The sequence below is a fragment of the Clarias gariepinus genome, chromosome 4 (assembly GCF_024256425.1).
Source record: "Clarias gariepinus isolate MV-2021 ecotype Netherlands chromosome 4, CGAR_prim_01v2, whole genome shotgun sequence".
In the NCBI taxonomy this organism is placed as follows: domain Eukaryota; kingdom Metazoa; phylum Chordata; class Actinopteri; order Siluriformes; family Clariidae; genus Clarias; species Clarias gariepinus.
In genome coordinates, this window is record NC_071103.1 from 29,954,011 (window position 1) to 29,978,925 (window position 24,915).

Consider the following 24,915-nt stretch of genomic DNA (forward strand, 5'->3'; position numbering starts at 1 on the left):
ACTTACAATTGTTTCCCAGAATAAAGCAGAATGGAAATCAATTTAAACCCATTTGAATGACCTAAAAAGCATCACGTTTGAATGGCCTCTCAGTAGTCTTATCCAGCACTAATGACTTGTTTGGATGATCGTTGTGTAGCGGACATTGGAGTGACACACTCGAGGCTTACTAGGCAACGTAAATGGTTTTGAGGAAAAAAGGTCACCTGCTATTATTATTGATTCCATGAATCCCTTTAATAGCATTAGATTTAGAGGTTTATAAAATGGAATGCTATGTTTTAGACAAGCTGACAACTTGCCCGCTTTTCTGTATTACTGAAGCTGTCTTTTTCCTCATTAACTCAAGGGCAAACTAAATGGTGTTAGAAGAATTTACTCCAAGAAAATGGCATTTTCACTGCACAACTGATATTCTTGTGGCATGTTCTCTATCATGTGTTCTTTTTTAAGTCTCGTGCCTTTCTGAACTGCAGTATTGTATCGTATACTCTACATTTCACACATGGCACTGTATCTGCACTCTTACAAGCACATTATTTCTATTAGTTGTATTTTTCTCCCACACTACGAACACATCCTAAGAGTCAACTTAAAAAAACACTGAACCAACCTGACCTTTTTTTCCTATCCTCCTGCAAGTTGGTAAGTCTCTTTCAAAAGTTATTTGGTTCATAGCTGGATGGAAGAATAAAAAAAAAAAAGAGAGACATTGAGTGAAAATGAGTGCCTAAGTGGGCGCTGGTTGCACGTGTCAAGTCTGATGTAAACCGAGTTTGTAGCTGGCTTCCAGAAATCTGAGCACACAGGAAAAGCAACATGTGTGTTTTAACCAGTTGCTTCCTGAGTGATAGAGATAGTGAGACTCATTGCTCCCCCCCTCCCATCCCACCCTTTTTCCTTTTTCCTCTGTCAGTCTTTTCACCATCTGTTGTGTGGTTCGGTGGTTAGAGTGAGTGATAGATGCTACACAGTGTCTGCTATTAGTAACCCAAATCAGTAATGTAAAGAGATCATGGAAACCTGACTCTGTGCTCCACACAGGCCTATGGGAAACGAGTTCCCTCACAATAGCAAGATGCCTGTTTGTTTTGATGAATGTATGGAAAGAACAGACTCCCTCACACATTCAGCAATCCTCTGAAAACATAGGAGCACACAAACGTCTGGGCCTCTTAAAGCTAACCAGCTGTTCAATTTTTCTACCGTTTAACTGTATGTTATAACAGAGCAGAAACTGACACAGAGGAACAAGCTAAGGGGCAGGTGTTGAGAAACTTAGTTTTTGAAAAACTTTTTCATTGGAATTTAGGCCCTAAATTAAGATAAAGCAGTTATTAATGATGAATGAATGAAAGCATTGACCTGTAGGCTATAATGTTAATAAATGTAAATTCCATGAGGTTTATATATGACTGCCTGATCCCACGCACAACAATGAAAAAAAAAAAGAGAAGCCTTTTTGTTATGTCCCAGGAGATGCACACTTTCAGTAAAACCTCATCAATATCTAAATCATTTCCATAACATAACCTGAGTTCTTCATGCAATTTATTGAACATTGTATGGATTTAATATGAGTCATTAAAAATCTCTCTCTCTCTCTCTCTCTCTCTTTAGCTCATCTTTGAAGTTGTGACCTCAGGACAGCCAGGGTTGCTGGCTATTAAGGACATTTCACTTCAGGGACATCAGTGCAGTAAGTTCTCTCTCTGTCACCTGTTCTTTCTTACGCACCATGAACCAGAATATAAAAAGAAAGTACCGTGAAACGATTATAGCGTTTCAAACGCAGACTCCAGAATAAACACCGCACAGCTTTTTGTGTACATTGTGGCGTTAAATGAAATCATTACTGACGTTTTATACATGTCAGTATGGTGAAGCTTGGTAGATTTATTCATCTGAATCCAGCATTTTTCTTTATGTAGTTATTTTTAACATAGGATTTTTCACAAAATGTCTGTTTCAGTGGTCGCCAGGGATCTAAACAGCAACAGCCAACAAATTTAAAAATATACAGACAATTTAAGTTATAGGGACTTTTTTCTTGGGCTGGATATAAAATGCACTACAGCGGTTCTATAATTCTGTTATGTTATTTCCTACATAGTAAGCATATGTAGAGAAGGATTCAGCCACACCAAGATCTGCCAAATTAAAATAAAAAACAAAACAAAAAAGTGTTTATGAAAAAAAAAGTGATGCCTTTTGGCGGTATAATGGCTTAGTGGTTAGCACTGTCACCTTGCACCTCCAGGGTCCAGGTTTGATTCCTGCCTCGGGTTTGTGTGCATGGAGTTCACATTTAGTGGCTTAGTGGGTTTCCTCCAGGTACTCCGGGTTCCTCCCACATTCCAAAGATATGCAGATTAGATTGATTGGCGTTCCCAAATTTCTCGTAGTGTGTGTATGTGCGTGTGCCCTGTGATGGATTGGCACCTCGTCCAGAGTGAACCCCGCCTCATACCCTAAGTTTCCGGAATGGACGTGATCCCGTTACATAAAGCAGTTTAGACGATGTGTGAATAAGCGATACACATTTGCCAAAAGAAACAACAAAAATAAATCAGTGCATTAATCCTAATGTTTTTGAATTTGTATGAATGACGGCTTTGTTTGAGTCATCAGTGTACGCCGCATCCCACATTCCTCTGTTCAGTACACATGGTTCCTAGATAATCAGTCACTTGGTAAAAGAAATAATGACAAAAAAAGTTGCATCATGGCTTTGTTCTAGTAATGTTCTTTGACACGCCATCCTGTTGCCCATCACAAATTCATTATTACATGGAAACAAGAACCAAATGTAGACTAATTATATACTTTCATTGACTAAAGACACGCAACACCAAATTCATGTTATGGTTTATTTTATCTGCTCCTTAACATTCATAAAATCATATTTTCATATATCAGAGCTGCGGAAATGAGAGAGGACAGACACATTAACTTTCTAATTTCCATTTCATTTGGCTTGTCATTCAGTATTAACTCTGATAGCATGACCTGATAACTGTTATGATATCTGTCTAGATGAGATAATGCATTCCTTTCTCACACAGGCTGTTTAGTAAGAATGAAATATTTATTTATGATAGGCTGCGGTAAGGAAATATTAATGGTAATATGTAAAAAGTTTCTCACAGTATTATTTCACTTTAAAGCTATACTCAAAGCCAACTGAAAAACAAGTAGAGTGATGCCTGTAAAGCAGTTTGAGCTGTTTGGTGTCTCTTTTCAACTGCTCTTTGCTCCGTCTCAGTTTTCACCTTCTGTCTTCCACCTGCTAATCCACTTCTCTCTCAAAGTGTTTGACTTTTCACCCCTTCATCTCCTGCTTTCTCATGGTGTGTCAGTCTTTCGCTTTTTCTGTCAGTCATTCCATAATTCTTTCAGTTTCCTATCAGATTTCTGCCTCTTGATATTTCCTGCATTACATACTTCTCTTACTGTTTAATTATTTTTACAAGCAAAGTGCATTTTCCTTTCCGACACTCATGTATGCACTAAAGTATAAAGTGTACACTTGAAGTATCTTCTTTAAGATTTATCATCCACTTTGTAATAAAAGATAAGTCCTAAATATTTATTTTTAGATTTACATAATGTGATTGATCTTATAGAGCTTTAAAATTATTGTGAAATATTATAAATTAAGCTTAATTTTAATAAATTAATTTATAATATACCACAATAAACTATAACGCAGGAGTATTATATATATATATATATATATATATATATATATATATATATATATATATATATATATGCATGTTTAGAAAAATGTGTTTTATGAAACAGTAAAGTGGACTGTATATTAAAAACGCACAAACATGCTAACCATAACTAAATTTGCAACAGCAAACCAACAACTGCAGCAAAGTTAGCTTAGTTTTCCTGTGTAGCATCACATACAGTATTTTATCAATTTATATAAGTTTTCTTTTTTTTCCCCTTTACTACTGTTATGCAATACTTTTCTTCACAGAATCAATAAAGTATTTCTCTCATCTCTCTATCCATCCATATATATTTTTTTTATTTCTTAATAACTGTTTTTTTCTTTAGTGGCTTTTATTGAATGTGTTTTGCATAGACCTCCATAGATAAAAGCTCAAGCAATTGTTACATTTGTTTTTCATTCAGATAAAAAACTGTCTGTACTCTTGTTTTTATTTTTACCTCATCACATGTTCCTAGTTGCTTCTGGTCTAATTCCACAATGCTAATGAAGTTCCTACATGATAATTTATTATAATGCAGCTGACAACATGAGTACATGGTATGAATCCTGACATATGCACACAATTTATTAAATTTTTTTAATAAATTGTATGCACATGTTCAGCAGCATCCCCTGTAAAGGACATTATGGAAGTCCTAAATGACTACTGCTCAGCACTAACTTTTGTATTATAAATGCAACTGAATTAATAATCTAAGAGGGCGTATGTTATTTCTGTACACTTTTGACCTTGTGTTTGTGTCAGAAAACTTAATTTAATGAACCCTCCAGATTCTTGGGGTTTTGTTTTATTAACGAGAAACACAAAAACACTTCATTGGTCAGTCAGATTTCTAACTAGTGCATCTGTAAGGTACGAGACATATTAAATTTTCAACATTTTACATATTTGCTTATTAATAATCAAAGTCTAAGATCGGTTAATGGGACACCCAATATATTCGTGATTTATATTTATATGAAAAATTAAGCTATAAGTCTGTAAAAAAAAAAAGTATAAGGAACCAAAATTGCTCTTTAATGCATTGTTTTTAAAAGCTGGATATAAATATGTAAAACAATATTTGTAAAGCATTTGCTCAAGTTTGATTAAGGTTTTAATAATTTTAATATATCTTTGAATACATAACCACATATTAGGTTATTTATACAATTCAACAACTGCCATTACATTTCCATCATAATTTAATCTGATTTTTGATGATTTCTGATAAAATTCTTGTCCCTGATATATATGTAATAGATATAGATATTTTCTAAATATATCTCATAATCCACTGCAAATAAAAATGATTATATAAACAGACAGTATATAAATTCCCAATATAAATCTCTATAAATATAAATGTTTATGAATTTGAGGCGATATTTAGCACCTTCATCTCCACATCATATTTATTTGGGGTATAAGTACATAATTTACATGATAAAAAAAGATTGTGAATATAAATGAGCACTAATATTTGTGCGTTTATGTTGCAGTGAGCACGCCCCACTTCTCTCATATCAAGGGTGTCGAGGTGAATGCCAGGCAAACTGCTACTTTCCACTGCACCATTAACGGCCAGCACAAGGATCACGTCAACTACAGACTGTGGTTACAGGTAACACAGTACTTCTGCTTTTAGTGTCTTCTAGTTGTTTCCTGCTTTATTTTTATTGTCTGCATTTCCTGGGTTATTAATGTCGTAAAAAAAGATTTGATCAGAGAGATACGTCTCAGGACATTAATGAAGAAATATTTTAGAGGAATTAATGTCCCCATTTGCCCACAGCATGCGTGTTTTCATGCACAAGGACACACAGTTGTGTGTTTGTGGATGTTGAAATGCATGTGTGTGTGTGTTTGTGTGTGACAGCTGTAGGGAATCAGTGGCAAGTGAGTGCGTGCCCAGAGAAGAATAAACAGCTCTCTCTTTCTCTCTCTCTCATTGTGTCTAAGAATCCCTCAGTCCACTATATAAACAGAAATGAGCACACCCACCCACACACACACACACACGCACACACACACACACACGCACACACACAAAGCTCTTGGTTTGGCTGAACAGCCTGTTATTGAAACAGTTTAGATTAGAGTTTGCGAAGATGTATCCAGTCCATGTAGTCTTCTTGGCTGGAACTAGCTCTCTCTCTAAAGTTTTTTCTTCACCTTAAAGTTCCTCCTCTGTGAGCAATCCAAGGCTGTGTGCTACTTTCCCAGGAGATCAGCAGCTGCCTGCCTGCTTTTTTTTTTGCTTCATTCACTGATAAACACTCCTGAGGAATGTCCAGACCTCGTGATCAGACATCAAAAGCATGCCTCAAACTATTCTCTAAATGATCCCTCGGGGATGCTGAGCCCCTCTAACTGCATTAACTATTGATGTTCATGTTATCCATTGTGGCTAGTTTTACAGCAGCCTTGCACTCCGTCCCAAATCACAGGTCGCAGGAACGTTTTTTAACAGACAAGAATGTGATTGTTTGCAGTTTTATTACTGGAATATCTGAAATTCCTGTTATTCTCTTCAGGGCATCGGAGGCCGAGAGGCTCCGATGAAGGACACTAAGCCAGTAAACCAAAGGCGCTACACGGCAACGTTTGACGTGGTGAACACCACCAAGGGGGATTCAGGCCGTTACCGCTGCATCGTCCAATCAGATAAGGGAGTGGGAGTGTCCAGCTACGCTGAGCTCATAGTGAAACGTAAGTGTTATGTTATCATAAATTTCAATTTCAATTAATGACCAAGCTAAAAATGGAAAAACATGTTATTAATGATAATCTAATGTAATAAAAAAAAATTACAACATGGGTATGACATTCATTGAATATGCCACAGTAAATCAGAATTAAATAAAATGAAATATGAGGGCTATGCTATAATAGGCATGATTTTGTTATTACCTGACATAGGTTGTTTAAAGTGCATATGTTGGTAGAGCAACTCAACATAGTATCCGTCATAACATAGTATCCGTTACAAGCAATGCATGAGCGCCGTCAATGTACCCACTGCTCAAATCCCTGTTTCAAAATCCCCTTTGTCGCAATGAATGGTCTCCCACTGCGCTACAGAATGTTTACGAAGATCTATTCACAAGAGCAACGTAGACAGATGGATGAACAAGTTTAAAGAAGGGAAGACCAGTGGGATCATCATTTATAGATGTTCGCTCTTCTTTGCACCATTCAAATGTTCTATTGAGGCTAAGAGTCTCATCACTGTACTTCGCTCGATTTCTTCTGTAAATGTTAGTCGGGTTCACGTCTTCATTCACAAATACTTTCTGCACAAGTCCTGGTTTGACTTGAACACCCGTTACATTTTATATATATATTGATCGGATTATGATCAGAAATCGCAGTGCCCTGTATATTTCGTGTGTGTGTGTGTGTGTGTGTGTGTGTGGTCATTTCTCAAGCACACGACCCCAAGCAACTGTCTCTACATTTGACAGAGTGATTTCTGAAATAGAAGTGCGCTACATTTAAATACTTTTCCATCTGACTTAGAATATCATTACACTTTAAATCATAAAACAGAAGGAAACACCCTTTATCCCCCGGTACTGTATTTTGTTAAACAGCAGCGTGTGTGGCCTAAGACAAACTTCTTATTTTTCATTTCTCCAAAGCAGTTTTCCAGTGCGCTTGCCATAGTTTGGCCCCTCTTTTATTTCGTAGCTCAAGGCCTTGATGTACAGTACAGTAAAACGGGATTGTTCATTCGGTTCAGATTTGTTAAGACAGCACAAAAAGCTGATTTTTTTATTTAATCTCAAGGCTGAAAATAACTCAGGAAGTGCTTCAGTTTGCCACTAGCAGTTAGCTAGGCATCCTGCTAAATAACAAATGATAATGTTAGTGTAATATTCAAACTCTTGTTATATTTTTTTTAGGTTTGTAAATGTAAATGTAAAGAAACCCTATGAATACAATAATGCGAATAATGTTAAGTCACTGATAATAAAAGCCCACTTTGGCCCAATTCTTATCATTAGCCAACGCTAGTGTAATACTAATGTATTTTAGCTTCTAGATACTGGTATTTACTAATAAGAGTAAAAGTGTAGAGCTATTCCATGGCACTAAAGCACTGTATACCCCAAAAATGCTCAACTGATAAGTCTGATTGTTTAGGAGGTGATTAATTTTTTCAATAAAACTCCCTCTGACAGTAGTGCTGGCTATAATTCAAATCACTGCTTGTTTTAATAATCTGTTGTTTTTAAAGTAACAGTTTATACACAATGAACTATATGGCTGATATTAAATATGCTTCTAAACATTGTACTGTATTTAACAAAGAAAAACTTACAATCATTAATAAGTGTTCTGGAAAATGCATTTATTTTCTAATTTTGAAGGGAATTCTTACAGGATCGGAGAATGTTGCATTTTGGAAGAAACTATTTAGGATATCTTATAAGATTAACTATTAACTATAAAAAAAAAAAGAATGACATCCCGCTAAATAACTTAAATACGCAAAACATAAATACGCAAGATGAGCAAAGATTTTTAATAGGTTTTGACTTGAAAAATGAACAAGTCTTGGTTAACGAGTACTGAGTATCATGTATCATGCCAACGGTTTTTCTTTCTCCTGTGCTGTGAAATTGTGGGTAATCGTCTCCCCTGCTGGGTCTTAGTGTGCATATTTTACTGGTATAATCAACATCCGTGCATGAGTGTACTGTTTACTATAACACTGTGACCACGTGTGTGTGCATAAAACATATTTTATTTTGTGTCTGTATGCGTGTGTGTACAGTACAGCGCGCGTGTAAAAAAAAAAAAGCAAGTCTCATTAGAGAGGTTAAAAATCCATTTTCACTCTCTGTATCAGCCTGCTCTTTGTGTCTGTGTGCGCACACTTTATTGGACACCGTGACATGAAAATTTGTCCCCGTTCACGAACCTTTCATCCGAACACGACCCAGGAACCGCCATTATAAGCTGCTGCTATCAGCTGAACAAAGGTATTAGTGTGTCCCCCAGCATCAGTTTTGCAAGGTCTACGGTAACGGATCGCACACACGACAAAAAAACTTTGTGCAAAGTGGAGATCCGAACATAACTGTAACAAACAAAGTGCTACACCTTATGAACGATAATGTGGTGTCTTACTTTAGAGCTTAGAATTGTGCAGCGCAGAAAAAAATTTCACCAAATTGTTGGTGAAAATGGATGCCACATGCAAACCAGAGGCCATGAAACAAAAAAGAGAGAAAACCTTGAAGGAGAATTACCCAGTGTTATTATTGAAGGGGACTCTCAATAATCACTTGGATAGCAGTCCTCTGCATTTAATTCGAAGTTTAGGCTTCAGCTCTTTAGTAAGCATTTCACTGTAACTAGCGCTGTTGATTGTTTCTTTTTCCTGATTATGTTCCAATGCTGGCTGTTATAAATCCCTGCCAACTGTAAGCATTAATTTTCCAGCTGATGGTTGACTTTTGTACTTTCTTGGCCGGCGTTTGAGGATGTTTTCATTCTATACTCTGACGTATTTTCTCAGGCTCGTAGTGATGAATCCATGTCTCGTCATCAGTAATTCTCCTCTTTGAGAAAGTATTACCTTCCTTAAAGTATCAGTCCACATGTTTTTGCAGTTTGCAGATATCTAAACACTTCTGTTTATGCTCTTCCATGTGTTGTCTCTGTACCCATTTCACGCAGATCACAATTTACTGCCAGCTGCTCTTCTTTTGTACAAATCACAAGCGGAGCTTCCATTTTTGTTTGCACCACAATAACACACTGCGGCCAACAGATGTTTTAGTAAAACCGGACTGCGGATAGTTTTTGACTCACACTTTCAATAAGATGAGCTAAAATATAATTATAAATGGATGGAATGTGTTTTGCTCTTTAATCTTTAAAAGTGTAATCCCTGCTAAATTTCTGTGATATAAGAGAAGTAAAGCATTTTGGGATTTGATTTTATAGAGAAATAACCAACTTTAGATATTAGGCCATCTAAAAGAACTAAAAAGGATTTGATTGTTTTTGTTTCTGTATTTAAAATGCAGAATATATATATATATATATATATATATATATATATATATATATATATGTGTGTGTGTGTGTGTGTACGTGTTTGTGTGCACGCTCATTGGTATGTGAGATGTATATGAGCGCCGTCAGTGTAAATGAGCTGAAGTGTGCTGAAGTGTTCAGCACTAAATCTTGCTATGATTTTTCACACACAGCAAAAGCTGCTTCCTTTCTGCCGTCTCACATTATTCATCATTATTTCAGAGCAGCATTACAGAAGGTGGCACTTCTATGAGCTTGTAATTGGAGTATATTACAACGGCAACAACTTCTTCCTATTATTTGCCTAAATTCATTTAAGTGTTTTTCGTTTGCCGAAGCTGTGTCCCGTTTAAACATTACCCCATTTCCCAGCCGTGTATCCGATGCGCTCATTGAGCACAACCTGTTCGCTTTGCAAGGCTGATGCATCTCATTATGACCGTCTGCTGAAGGGAGCCCTAATTCAGGCTGTGCTTAGTGCAGTACAGCGAAGAGTTGGCCAAGGGCAACATGTACAACAGCATGCCCAAAGCCTGCAGGTTAACAAAGCTGACCTGCCCTCCCGAGGCAGCATGATGGCGAACATAAATCATTCACACTCTGTTCTTACACTTTGCTTTACACCCCATACGGTCATTACAAGCCTTCAAGAGCCACCAATGTGAATACTGGCATTGTAGTCTGTAACCTGCAGCTGCCACAAGTGTGCTGTATCCTGCAGTTTTTCTTTAATTTAGCTTTTTTTTTTTTTTTAATCTTCTGCATGGTAGGTGGCCAAAAGGGACTAGAAGGTAGGGCAGTTGTCCAAAAGGTAGCTCCAGACAGATAATCTGGAAAACAGCGCTGCACATAAAAAAAAAAATGACAAATCATGTCCTCAACATAAAGTTAATGCTCCAGATATCCATGTTTGTATTTCCATTTGGATTCAAACTCTAAGTGGGTATATGGTAAACTTTAATTCCACCTAAAACTAGGAAATAACAGAGGTAGAAAGGGCAGCATTGTTATCATGGTCTGTGAGTTCAACCTCAGCCGTATCACTATAAATACTGTTATTTTGAGATTCAGGACTGCTTTTGTCTCACTTGCACAGTACTGTATTTAAATGATGTATTCTAGCAAATGAAGGCCTTAAAAAATAAAGTTAAATTAAATTAAATAAAAAAAAACTGGTAGCCTGATTAGGCAGTTACTAAGGATGAATAAATGAATGAATGAATGAATGAATGGTATTGATTGGATGATTATCAATTCTAGTCATGATCAGTCAATTTTCCTGTGCATTGTGCAACAAATCGATTATGAAAAATGGCAGTTAAATTTAATTCTTGGCCCTTTATAGGACACTAATTAAAATATCTTGTAAGTTTAAAAATTTCAAAACTTTTTCCAATATTTTTTTCCCTCCAAACTTTTAACTGCAAATTTCTTGCAAATGTAATTTTAAAAATATTTTTGTAGATTTTTATGTTTAAATAAATGTTTTTTTATGTTTTTATAATAATTATTACCTTAGACATTATTACAAGGCAAGAACCCAGAAAGGGTAAATTCCTTGACCTTGATTTTAAATATAAAAAAGAAGAAAAAAAAAACAGAAAAAAGGCTTTATATTTTGAAATATTTTGAAAGTATTTCAATGAGTGCCCTATAAAGAGATTAAGTTTGTCACCTGTCTAGGGTAAAAAACATACAAATATATATTAACAGTATATATATATATATATATATATATATATGCATATTTTTGCAAGTAACTAATTACATTATAAAATTACTGTCTTTAAAAAGTAATCAGTTACATTACAGCGATACTTTCTGATAAAAGTAACTAGTTAGAGTACTTTTCCATTGCAGAAAATAAAAAAAACTCCTTTGTGATTCCTCATGCATGTTGTTTTAGTCAGGACCTTTATAATTATTCTACTTTTATCACTCAGTAAAGTTTGGCCCATAATCTGTTAACTACCAATACTCCTATCTCACCTACGTGGTTTCACTCAGTGGCCGTAAGTACGGTTCATCATGATTTATGATTTGGCGCTGTGATTAGGTTTGCATCTTTTCACGCGTCGGTCCTCGTGTAGTCAAATCGCATAGATGAGATAGGGGTATAACAGCAGGAATACCAGAGGGAGGCGGGTTAACGGGGGCGGAGCTTGTAGGACGACTTTCACACACGCACACACACACAACGGATTGGGAATGACTGCTGTCTGGCTTACGGACTACATAAATTCTCTGAATAACGGATTATATTTTTAAAAAAAATTTAATAACTGAGTACATAAATGGCGGACCTAACGCGTTAGATTAGTCGTTACATCAAAAAAGTAATCCAAGTACTCTAACGCATCATTTTGTACACACCCAACACTGCTGGTGTCATGTACAGCAGGTCCAGGCTTATCTTTTGGTTTTAGGAAAAACTATACAAGTAAACACATCAACTAAGCAAAATGAAGATTATGATATGCAAAATGGAGAATGTGTACAGTAAATACTAGTAGGTTTTGTATAGTGACATTGTAATGCTTTGACAGCTGTTTCATGTTCGTGATATAAATACAGGTATTACTGTGTCACAGGTAAAATTAAATTGAATTGAATTGAATAGTTGTGGCCTTTCTTTGTCCTGCGAGCTTCATATCTAATTTACTTATTCTAATATCAAAGTAAAAACCTTCCTTATAATGATATGGCTTTCAAATTTGCTTACTTTTGTACACTGTCCTAAGCAGTTTGTCAAAATAGTCTGGTGCATATCTATCTGTTTTTAAAGTTATCATGATGTGCTGTTTAGACATACTGTTTTTTTGCAGTAAAATTCCATTTGTGCTGTTAAAAATTGACATAACTTAACTACCATTTTAATGCCACCACGGTTCCAGTCAAACAGTCTGCTTCTAATTTTAAAGCTGTGTTCTTTTGAAAACATTAAGTGCACTAGGCTGATATATATATATATATATATATATATATATATATATATATATATATATTTGCAGTATTTGAAGCTGCAGACACAACAGCCGACAGTCGTCTTGTTGTGTCACGGTTTGCAAAGACAGGATGAGTGCTTGAGGTGCTGTAGGAAGTGCTTCTGAAACTTCTGCATGCAGCTTCCCAGAAAAGGATTTACCCCCAGAGAAGATTGAAGCGCTTTTATCTTCTCTGTCTAGCATGCAACCTGAAATTAGTGACATCTACAAGAACTTGTCTTGCCTTGGAAAACTTTATGAAATCAGACCAAGCCAAGTCCAAATAACAGAGGAGCCAGATAACAGAGTAGAAACCCTGACCGTCAAAATAACAAATAGGTTCCTTGGGAGACAGCGCGCGCCTGGCAGTTTTTCACAGAAAGAGTGGATTATATCAGAGAGATCATGTGGGTATAGGGGTCAGGTTGCATGGTCAAATGCTTCTAAATATATCCAAATGTGAAGCAGGATTTAGTGAATGCGTGTGTGTATATACCAGGTGCAGTAGCATGGAGACACACAGCTGTGTGCTGTAAAACACAAACCCAGTATGGCTAGCAGCAGTCATGCCTGTAAACCACTGCACCACATCATGGCTGTAATGGTTCTCTCTGTGACCTGTAAAATTAACCTTCTGGGTGCCGTCAGCAGGTACCCCTTACTGCATAACTTTTACTGAGGTTGCTGAAAAACTGCTGCTTGCTGAAGAAACATGAATAAGAATTATCGAATAATAAGTGGTACATTTAAGGAGCTTACTCACCCACTCCTGTTCAGGGTCGCAGGAGGCCTAGAGCCTATCCAGGGGACTCTGGCCTTTAGGCGGGGTACACCCTGAATGGGGTGCCAGTCAAGCACGCACTCACTGACACACTACGGGCAATTTGGAAACACCACTTGGACTACTCTGCATATCTTTGGCCTTTGAGAGGAAAGACCAACCTTAAAGACTTGTAGTGGTGCAAGGTCTTTGAATTACCTTTCAGCTTACTCCCCACACATAGACCCAAATACGGGAATCGGACCCTGGACCATGGAGCATTTTTTTTTTTAGGTGTCTGGAATGAAGTGTGCTCTAGCATTTTCTCGATATTCCATTCTCCATAATTTGGATTGAACACCAATTATTTTTGGATTATAGATTATTGTTTTGCTTGGATACTGACAAAGGGTTTTTAAGCCATCCTAGAAATGATCGATATCCATAGAGATTGACCAAGAATCAGTTATAATATGTTGACTTGTGGTTAGATGCATCATCGACTAAGTTTTCACATGATAGCATAAGGGTGGGAAAAAAAACAGATAGAAGAATGTCAGATCAATCAGACCCTATGCCCCTTCCTGGCAAAACTCAAATAAATGTAATGACACATGGATAGAATGGAGCCAATGATGCATTGCTGTCTCTGTACAATCCTCCGTACAATCTCTGCTTTAAAATGTGTTTTCCGGCCAGATTGAAATGTCACTTTATCTCGCGCAACCCAGCACTGAATGAATGCGGCGTGAAGGCTTGTTTCTTTTGGAGACAATACCTTACCCCCTCACTGTGGGCGTCTACACCTGTTCCGCGTCTGCCAGGCTGAAATTGAGATGTCAGACAGGGCCACAGGGAGTGGGCTTACGAGAGCGAGAGAAGAAGACATTTAAATTGCCACATGCAATATTATACAGCAGTGAAGACAGACATGGAGGCTTGTGTTTTGACAAGGGGACCGTGTCATATGTTTGGATTCAGATAAAGATACAATCTAAGCTTGCAGATATGTTTTTTTTTTGCCTTGGAACCCTTGTCTGCTCTTTGCACTGTTTGCATTTTCACACCTTGTTTGCACTTTGAATCTTGCCAAGCCACCAGGCCTTTTTGGCGGCAATTAAAGCAACTTGATATGATTCCATGGAGAAGTTACCTTAACCAACCTTCCAAGTCAAAGCAGATTGCAGTATCTCCCAGCACTGTCTGTATTAACCTGATTGAAATAGCTGTGTTTTATTTGCTATTGCTCTCACATTGACATTACACCAGTATGACATGATATACTGACACTTGAATGACCAACCTTAAAGACTTGTTCTGCTCAGAAATTTCACATTCATACTCACTGCCTCGACAAATCAATCTTTTCTGTTTTCAACACCCTACAGTATATAATGCCCTGTGCAAGGCCTATGATTGGCTGTTCAGCCTAGCGAGCATAGCAAGCAAACAGCAATCTCTAGAGAGCACACAGAGAATATCTCATTCATCTTTTTCAACTTCAGCTCATCTGTTCAGCATTTCTCGGCTTACTTTCATCTGATGTAGCTGGTTGTATTTTTAAAAACAAAACGGCTGAGTAGACTTTTTAAACAGATTCACAGTGGCTTGAAAGCCATAGCTAGGGTACTCTGATGGGCTACATCCCAAACACATCTTTCATTTTCAGTAACTGATGCCAATTTCCAAAACACTGAGCATGTGGTGGAAATATACCTATTACACATTTTTTTTTTTTACATTTATGCAATAGGCATGAAACAGCCTTGCTCAATGACCAGCAGGCACGGCTTTTTGGTACTGGGATTTAATCTTACAACCTTTGGGTCTGCATTCCAAAGTTTTAACCTGCAAGCCCTTACTGTCCCCATGCGTAACATGCACACATTTGAATAAACATTGCATGTTCTGGGTGGTGGGAGGTAACAAGAGCACCCCACATGGTTACAAGGAGAATAGTTGAAGCTTTACACTGCCAGAAACCTGAGCTTGGGATCAGATCAGAACCATGGACCTGTAAGGCTGTAATGCTAGCCACTGTAGTACAGTATGCAGAAGCATGCAGTTTATGACCCAGCCTTTTTCATGGGTTTCTGGGTTTCTGATACTATTGACTTTCAATCAGATGTAGAAAGCAAATACATGCCGATGTCAGGCACCTGTGTTTGAGCAGAACTTTTCAGAGAAGACATGAGGTGATGTCCCCGGCTCTTTTTGTTTAGTGCTGATTCCTCATCATCAGTATGCTGCTACTCTGGACACTCAGTCACTCAATGTACCTCAGGAAATCCTGATTGCATCAGAAAAGAAGATGGAAAGAAACATTATTTTTTTTTTTTTTTTTTTACAACCATCCTGCACCACATGGCTCTGGTCACACCTGGACACAACTGTCAGGAAGATGGATGCCCCATTACCACAGCTGTAATTGGCACTCTCGGTGGCCCAAATCAATATCATATCCCATGTTTGCTCTGCACCACAGACCTGCCGTGTTACCTAAACCTGCGACTGCTCTCAGGCTCCGGTGAGAGAAGGAGGCCATTTCATCTCTTCATTAGTTCATGGCCATGCAGTTCACCACAGATCTACGGCAACAATTTCCAAAATAACAGAGACCGTATGAAAGATGAGGAGGCTCAAGGGCATAATGAAATACAATATGAAATTGCAACTTTGTCCAAAAAACAAGGTTTCCATGACAAACCAGGTTTCCATTAGACAAGCAACATCACTCAAAGACATTAAATCAGACGTTATAAAATTACAGAATTCTACCCAGACACAGAATCAAATTGACTTTATGTTTATATTTATTGTAATAGATTTTGATGCTGTGCACTGTGGTAGTCAGATCTCTCTGAGTAAAGTACTGTGCATGTGCCTACTGTATGTGTGCCAGAGTGTGTGTGTGTATGTGTGTGTGCATGTTATAATGAAACCCCACTAAAATGGGTCAACAGTGAAATGGAACAGGACCATAGGGGTGATATGTAATGAATTTCAGCTCCTAATCTAAACCAATGAGGGTCAAAAATTCATTGGTTTAAGTCAGTACCTCTGTGTAAACTGTCTTCTATCACTACCCCACTCTATAAATCCTGAAGATCCACTAAGTGCACCAGCATACACTACCTGCCCAAAAAAAAGTCACACAACTACAGTAATATTTTGCTCGACCACCCTTAGCATTGATTACGACACGCAATGAGGTGTCAGGTGTGAAAATTATCTCGCATGCTCCCAGAAACTTTCTTTTAAAATTTGAGTCCTGGAATATACCTGTGCTGAGGTATACTGATATACTATTGATGAGATTACCTGGTCATTCGGTACATTCAGGTCATCAGCTGACTTTATTTTATTGCCACATAACGTTGCCTCCTGAGGCTTGTACAGTAGCCACTTGACATGATAGTTTCATCGCTTCATTCGCTTCTCCTCCTACCCTGACGCTCCCGTCGCTCTGGAATAGGCTCAGTCTGGATTCCAAATCACTTGAAACTTTTCCCTTGCTCCAAAGTCAAATCTGTATGATCCACACAGCTGTTTATTCTGTTTATTTACAGTATTTGTGTGGAAAAGCTCTTACTTTCACTTTTACAGTATACATAGCTATTATTTCTACTGTTGATTTTTTTAACATCACAATTTCACCAAGAATTTAAGTGATCTCTGATGAATGAGCATACTGTAGTTTTTATTTCCAATTACAGCTCAAGGTTTTATTAATGTGTAGGACAGTTAAGCCAACTGCAGTCATTATTTTCTTTGCTTAATGCAGTTCAACAATTTGCCTTGTTTAAAATGGCAACTTTTTTGGCGATTTAACATAGATTAAATAAATATTTTACCTGAATGAATATTAAATTTTTAATTTAAATACAGGGGCATGTGTTTTTTTTTTCAAGTGTAGTGATACTGCATTGTCCTGATTAATACTGATGTCTTGGAACATATCGAATATACAACTCACACCTCTTAATTAAGGTGAATGTACTGTAGTTTTAAATTCTTGCCTGTCATCACTTTATTTTGTTTACTTCTTTTCAGCTTCATTCATTCATCCTTGGGGGAAAAAAATAAAAATTAGAAACACTTGACCTTGTATATAGCAGAATATTTGTTTTAATGGTGCAGTAATGTGCAACCATTTACCTTTAAGAAAAGGTACCTACCTATTTGAAAATGATCTAAACTTGGAAAATCCTCCTTCAAATTTCTCTTGTTTTAACTGGATGTCCCAGAACAACAAAATCAAGTGCACTCTTTCACAGGCGCTGTGTTTAGGATGTAAAAAGCAGCATGCATGCTCAATCATGTACTGTATACAGAGGATCCCTGTATGGAATAAAACAGAATATTATGAACCATCACAACTTACTCGGCTGTACATTTTACTTGAGAGATTTAAGAACAAGCATCTGCCTGCTAAAACCCCACAGCACTTGATATCAAGCTCGCACTCACGTTAAGCAGCGGTAATTAAATGTCAAAACACAACACAGATGTAGCAGAGGCAATTCGGTATGACTTAGAAGCAGTTAATAAGGAGACAAAGTGTTGTTTAAAATGACACTATATTATCATGTCAAAAATGTCTAGTCTAATATTGTGGACCTCTATTACCATTTTAGTAGCATGCAGTACTGGACCGTGCCTCTTAATGATGTAATTATTGTAACTCAATCCCATTTTTCAATGTCAGGTTTCCTCCTGGACCAATTATGCCACAAATATATAACAATATTATTATATTATGCTTTGCTTTTTCTTGTACAGTATTGTAATCATGAGGTTCCTTATTAAAATATTGGAACAAAACATGATATACATTTCAGAATAGCAATGAATCAAGTTATTTGTTTGTATAATGGTATTTGTTTTTTTGTTTGTATACTGGTTACATTGCTCAAAAGGCTGTCATTAAAAAGATGCTCCTTGTCGCACTCAGAACCACCGATCCCAATCGCACCACCTCAGCTGACCGCAGTGGGTGCCACCTATCTGTGGATCCAGCTCAATGCTAACTCCATCAACGGCGATGGCCCTATCATCGAGAAGGAAGTGGAGTACCGCACCATGTCTGGGAGCCTGATTGACAACCAGCCCGTAGATAAACCGAACCACAAGATCGGCCACCTCGATCCAGACACCGAGTATGAGATCAGCGTTCTTCTGACAAGACCCAATGAGGGCGGCACTGGAGCTCCAGGTCCACCACTGCGTGCCAGAACCAAGTGTGCTGGTAAGTTCCTAATGCTGTGTTGTCTCCTAATGGGTCTCTATTTCACGAATATATAAGTGCATAAACATGGAATGATAAGTGAAATGATGAAAAGACTTTCCTCCTGCGAGTTTTAAATCAACAGCAGATTGGAAAGCTTCTCAGTAGGGAGTTCTTTCTTGTTCTGTGTGATAGGAAAATTATATTTTCATAATACAACAAATTATTCACTTTGTATACAGACACTTCAGAAGGTCTTACAAATTCTTGATGATATTTTCTCTGTTTGATTGAAAAAACAGAACACATTCACAACAGTGTAATTTATATTTAATAAAAAATATTAATGCATAATATTTTCATATTTTGTAACCAGCTATGTTTTCCTTATGCATATTGAGTCCCTTCTGAGCCCACAATGTTCTTTCTTAAAGAAACTGACTATAATATTCGCAGCTAGACTATTAAAACTTAAACCTACAACACTGAGCAATGGCAGAGGACAGGTTCCATATAAAAGTATAAGATGTTTTATTAAATCTTACTATTTTTATTTTTGGCTGAATATAAATACACAAACATATAAATACCCAACATTTTAAACAATTAAATAAAATGATATAAATAAACTTATCATAACCGTCGTCACCTAAACTTTGTTAAAAGTTTAAGTACAAAACAGAACAGATAGTAGCTATAAAGATAATTTCAGTTTTCAAATATGATTGGTCAGAAGAAGTGACAATAACGGATATAATTTGGAATTAAAAGTTTTCTGTAAAGAGGTATTCCTTCAACATTCTGTACCTTTTTTGGTATGGTTTGGTACAGTAATTTTAATTTAAATTTAACCTGTAAATTTACTCTGCCTGGCCAAAAAAAAGTCAGACGTTCTACTATTTCATTCAGTCACCTGTACTGTAGCTTTAATTACAGCACACAATAGTTCATGTGTGAAAATGAATCCTCATGCTCCCAGAGCCACCTTTCACACTTTGAGTCCCGGAATATGCCTGTGCCTGCAGGGAAGGGGAACTCAGTAGATGTGATACCCTGGTCATCCAGTACAGATCAGATCTCAGATCATTAAGGTTGTACAGTGGCCACTATGCAGCATGGGTGCATGGCTTCGTGCCTTCCCTTCTTAGCCTGATGTGTCTGTCGCTCTGGTCACTCACTCATCATTTCCACCTATTCATCCTGGATTCAAGGTCCTGGGTGGCCTGGAGCCTATCCCAGGAGACTTAGGGCCCAAAGCAGGGTACACCCAATCAATCGCAGGGCACACGCTCTGGGCAATTTTGGGAACATCAATTAACCTTACCTACATGTCTTTGTGTGACTGTGGGAGGAAACCAGAGTACCCGGAAGAAACCCACCAAGCACGGGGAGAACGTGCAAACTCCATGCACACAGAGATGGGAATCAAGTCTGGCCGGGAATCGAACCCGGACCCTGGAGGTGTAAGGCGACACTGCTAACCACTACTAACACTACTAATCATTAAAAACTTTGACGAAATGTTCGAAAAGTGTGATAGGATTGTCAATAATGGAAAAAACTCCCTGAGATGGCAATAGAAAAAATCTTGACAGGAACCAGACTTAAAAGGGAACCCATCCTGTTTCGGGTGATATCAGATAGCAGGGTCAGATTTGTGGTCACGCTGTGTGGTATGAGGCTGGAAATGAAGTATAACACTAGAAGAGTTAGAAGTTAATACAGTAACTTGCATTATTGGAAGTTTACAGTTACAGTAATCTGCTTAAGTGTTTTCTTTTCTTTGGCCAGGTAGTGCATATATATCAGAGAGAGAGAGAGAGATACCGTGGAGATACTGTGCAAAACCAGGATTAAGTTGCATAGTGGCCCATTTTGTGACTAACCTTTGAATCATCCGGGCCTTTCTGCTGAATTTCTATGATGTCATAGCATGTGTTTAATTAGTCACACAACCACATAATCTTGTTTATCAGAAGAGACATTACTGAGTCATTTTTTAAACACATATTCACTATTACACTACAATACATTGCAGGACTGACTTTGCTAGTGTTTTTCTAATGACAGTTTTAAATAATTTTAATTTTGTAAATCAGAGAAATAATTGAATTCCCCATGTCTCTTGACTACTTCCTGCTCCTTGCTCCTTTAGTGTTTTCCACTCTCCCAGCACTCCTGACTCAACCCACCATGGATGTAAAATGAGTGTGTTCGAGCAGGCTAAGCAGAAAAAATGTGCAGTGTAGCCCCTGTCTAGGACTTTTTATTATTTTATTTTTTATTAGAGTTTGCCCTAAGGGAGCACCTATTGCTTCCCTATCCATAAGACTTGTCTGAAACAACATTAGCAGCAACAATGTGATGGCTAATGCTAAGTCCATTACAATCGAATAAACACTGGCATTGTTTACTCCCTTCGTATTTTCCCTGCATAGTAAGCAGGCGTACAGCCCTCCATCCCTCCAACACATTGTCCAGCGCGTGTATCCCTCCTGGAGGGAGGAAATGCATCTCCTATAATGGCATAGATACATTAATGTTATTAAGGACTCGTCAAAATGCACCGGGCACATTAGCGACATGGCTCCGGACCCCCTGGGCTACAAACAAACGGTGTGCAATTATCACAGTAATTAAACAGGTGCAATGACTCTTCTTTTAAATGACTGCGGTGATTAGAGTGATGGCAGGAACACAGAAGGGTATCTGCATCGCTCTCTCTCACGCCAAGCTAATCGCTTTTCCATTTGCTTCCGCGCTAACCAACCATTAGCGCTCCATGTTGTTCCTTAGCCAATGGGCTAAAAAGATGCTAAGGGCAAAGTAAAAGCTCATTTTTATAAATCACAGTTTCATTATTTATTCACTTGTCTGGTCAACATTAGCTTTTAGCCCCTCAGGATAACAAGCTGTACAAAAACAGATATCAGCTATAAAGGCCCTTTTTCTTTTTCTGTCACTATCAAATCAAAAACAAGACGGAGAATGCAGTGTGAGATCTTGCCAACAGGCTGATAGTGATAACATGTATGAAGTCATAGTTTCGGCTCCAGGGAAAACATTAAACCCTTTCAGGAGCGCCCAGCTTCACGCGACACTGTCTAGAGCTGGATGAGGTGATGAGATGGTGAAAAGCTTCACCCATGAGACAGAGACAGGTCACACAGAGGGAAGGGATATCACATAGCTTCAGGCGGAACTGAAAGCTGCAAGAGGCCAGGCGGAGATCAAATGTACCTCACAGCATGTCATGACATGCCCTGGCCCCAGCTTACATGCCCCTCACGTTAGAACAACACACACACACACACACACGCGCCACATACACACAGGCACACACTACAGACATAGCATTCATGCTGTGTGTCACACATATCAGCCCTGACCACTGCCTTGTCCTGGTAATTGCTCTCATGTCAGGTCAGAAGCTAATCACCAACATCACAGCTAATTAGGCTTCACAAGTCAGGGGCCACATGCATTAAGGGAATCTAATTACAAGGAAAAACTCCTAGATGTATTCACAAAACTAACTTCCTACACTTCTAGGACCCATGGCTGTAACATTTTTATAATCTAATTCATACTGTAATGTAGTAACAGACGTGACGTAAGAACACTGGCTGTTAGACAGTACCCTGGTAGATGCAGCAGGTCTGTGGATTTGAGGAGATTTAATTGCAGGTGTGGTGATAGGTGTAATTACACCTTGCTCCAGGCTAGCCGGCCGTGGTAATTGTTATAATGAAGTGTGTATGTTTCATTATGAGGTCTAATGTTTGACTTCCACAGTGCTGGTAGACACTCAGCAGACACATGAATGACCTGTGTGACTACAGCAGACATGGATGGTTATGTTTACTTTAACATGTCTTTAGCAATACATACTGCTAGGTGTAGAAAAGTGATTTTTCCTTTAACCTGATATAGTGTAATAATAATAATAATAATTATTATTATTATTATTATTATTATTATTATTATCCTTCTACTGATAATACTCCTCATCCTCCCAATACTACTAATTATTATTATTTTTTTATTAGTATTGATACTAAAAATACTAATACTACTCCTACTACTACTATTAATAATAATAGGTTAATACCCCTCCCCCTCCTTCTCGTCCTCCTCCTCCTCTTACTACCACTTCTACATCTGCTATTATTATTATTATTATTATTATTATTATATTGATAACAACACTAATAATAATAATATTAATAATAATATTTTTACTAATAATAATAATAAATAAATACTCCTCCTAATCGTTCTTTAATTAATACTACAACAAATTAATAATAACTACATATTAATACTTATAATAATAATAATAATAATAATAATAATACCTCAATAGTTTGTAGTGTTTCAGTCTTGACTTAAATCTGAGGCTTATAAACTGAAACTTGTGTGCGTGTGTGATGGGAGCTCAGAAATTTGTGAAACACTTGTTGGCTTCTTTGTTTGTGGTCTGTAACAAAGTAATGTTTGCAGAGGTAACAGATAACCAGGAAAACAGGGAATGTGTGTGTGCGTGTGTGCGTGTGTGTGTGTGTGTGTGTGTGTGACTTTGCTATCCATTGCTGGGAAACTTTGAAAAGAGGAAATACCAATCTAAAAAAGATATTTAAAAAATTGCTGATATGTGCAGTCACACCCTGTGTGTTTGTGCCAGTGAGTGTGGGCCGCTTTGTGTGTGTGTGTGTGCGTGCGTACATGTGTGTGAAAGTGTGACCACGCAGCAAGTAATGCACTTTTCGCTAGCGACAAGTTTCTCAGACAAGGTAAATAGGAAAACAAATATCCGAAGCAATTATAGAAAGAAATGTTTCCCTGCTCCCTTCAGCCTTTCTGTCTCCTGCCATTTCATTTACACCAGTGTTTGGCAGGGGTAGAGCAGGCCTGGACTGTGTAACATGACAAATTTTATCAAGATCAGATTGGAGTTTGGCTTTCACCGTTAGCCTCTATGGAGCAATTTCGCAAATAGGGTTTGTCCTTTTTAAGCTGTTTTATTTACTGAAACTGCCCGATGACGACAGTAAACGGATCTTTGCTATGAATTGTAGATGTTCGAATCACTCTGTGTAAGCGTGTGTATGTGTGAGTGAGTGTGTGGGCATGTGCCATTTTCCCAATAGACACTATGTTTGACAATATTTCATTTTGGTAATGGAGTTAATGAGGTAACAGAAAAGGAGGTTAAATGAATTAATTACTCCAAAAATAGATTTTAATGTCTAATCAGCTACTCATTACTGAGTCTCATGGAAAATATCTTTGGGATTTCAGACGCATTTCAGATTGCATGGACATTTGATGTCTTACTGACCTGTCATAGTAGTTTAGATAAGAGAAAGTCTACCATTGTTTTTTTTTCTTAAAAAATTATGAAACAAAGCACAGACATACCAGACATGTTTCATTTTTCATTAATCATTTTGCATTTTTCCAGATTTTTCAACCACTAATTTAGCCGTAGCCAATACCCACCTGTCTCATCAAGGCCACAACCACCAACCAGGGAGGCTATCACGTATTTACTCGAAGACACGTGATGCCAATGTTCTTTAACCGTTTTCTCAGATACTGTAGGGAGCTGCGTAACACGCTTTGACGACAGGGTTATCCGCTCCCTCTGCTAGAGTGAGCTCACAGACATCCATGATGGGCTAGCACCATAATGAAATGTTTCCACGAGCCAAGATACAGTATAGGTCATTAAGATTGCACATGTTGGTAGAGTAACACTTCCTCTATACAAAGGTATTACTTAACAATCCACCCTCTTGATGGTCTCCCACTGCACTACGGAATGTTTACGGAGATGACAGCATTGAGAAAGCAATGTGCACAGATGGATGAAGAAGTTTAAAGAAAGGGAATCCAGCACTGAAGACAAACCACACAGTGAGAGATCATCAACTGCAACAAAGAGGATTCTTAAAGCGGGATTTGAGAGTTGTGTTCAGCAATGATGCAAATGCATGGCTTGTGATGGAGACTATATAGAGCAGTACCTTTGTACAACACGTGCAAATTAAACAACTTATATCTGTTCATTAGACAAAAAAAGGTTTTGCGTTACATTTGGTACAGCCCTTGTACTTCATGAATTCAGTTTATTAAGAAACATGACTGTGACAAAAC

The 24,915-nt window shown here is 37.7% G+C and overlaps 1 protein-coding gene across 7 annotated transcripts in view; it reads left to right on the plus strand.

Annotated features, from left to right (window-relative positions):
• Positions 1–24,915, plus strand: part of LOC128520094 (receptor-type tyrosine-protein phosphatase mu-like) — a 223,872-nt gene that overhangs the window by 88,670 nt on the left and 110,287 nt on the right. For all 7 annotated transcript variants that reach the window (XM_053494125.1, XM_053494128.1, XM_053494126.1 and 4 more), the window contains exons 4-7: positions 1,621–1,699; positions 5,234–5,355; positions 6,269–6,443; positions 18,484–18,777. In XM_053494125.1, coding sequence (XP_053350100.1) covers positions 1,621–1,699; positions 5,234–5,355; positions 6,269–6,443; positions 18,484–18,777 — 670 coding nt within the window. The remainder of the gene's footprint in view (positions 1–1,620; positions 1,700–5,233; positions 5,356–6,268; positions 6,444–18,483; positions 18,778–24,915) is intronic.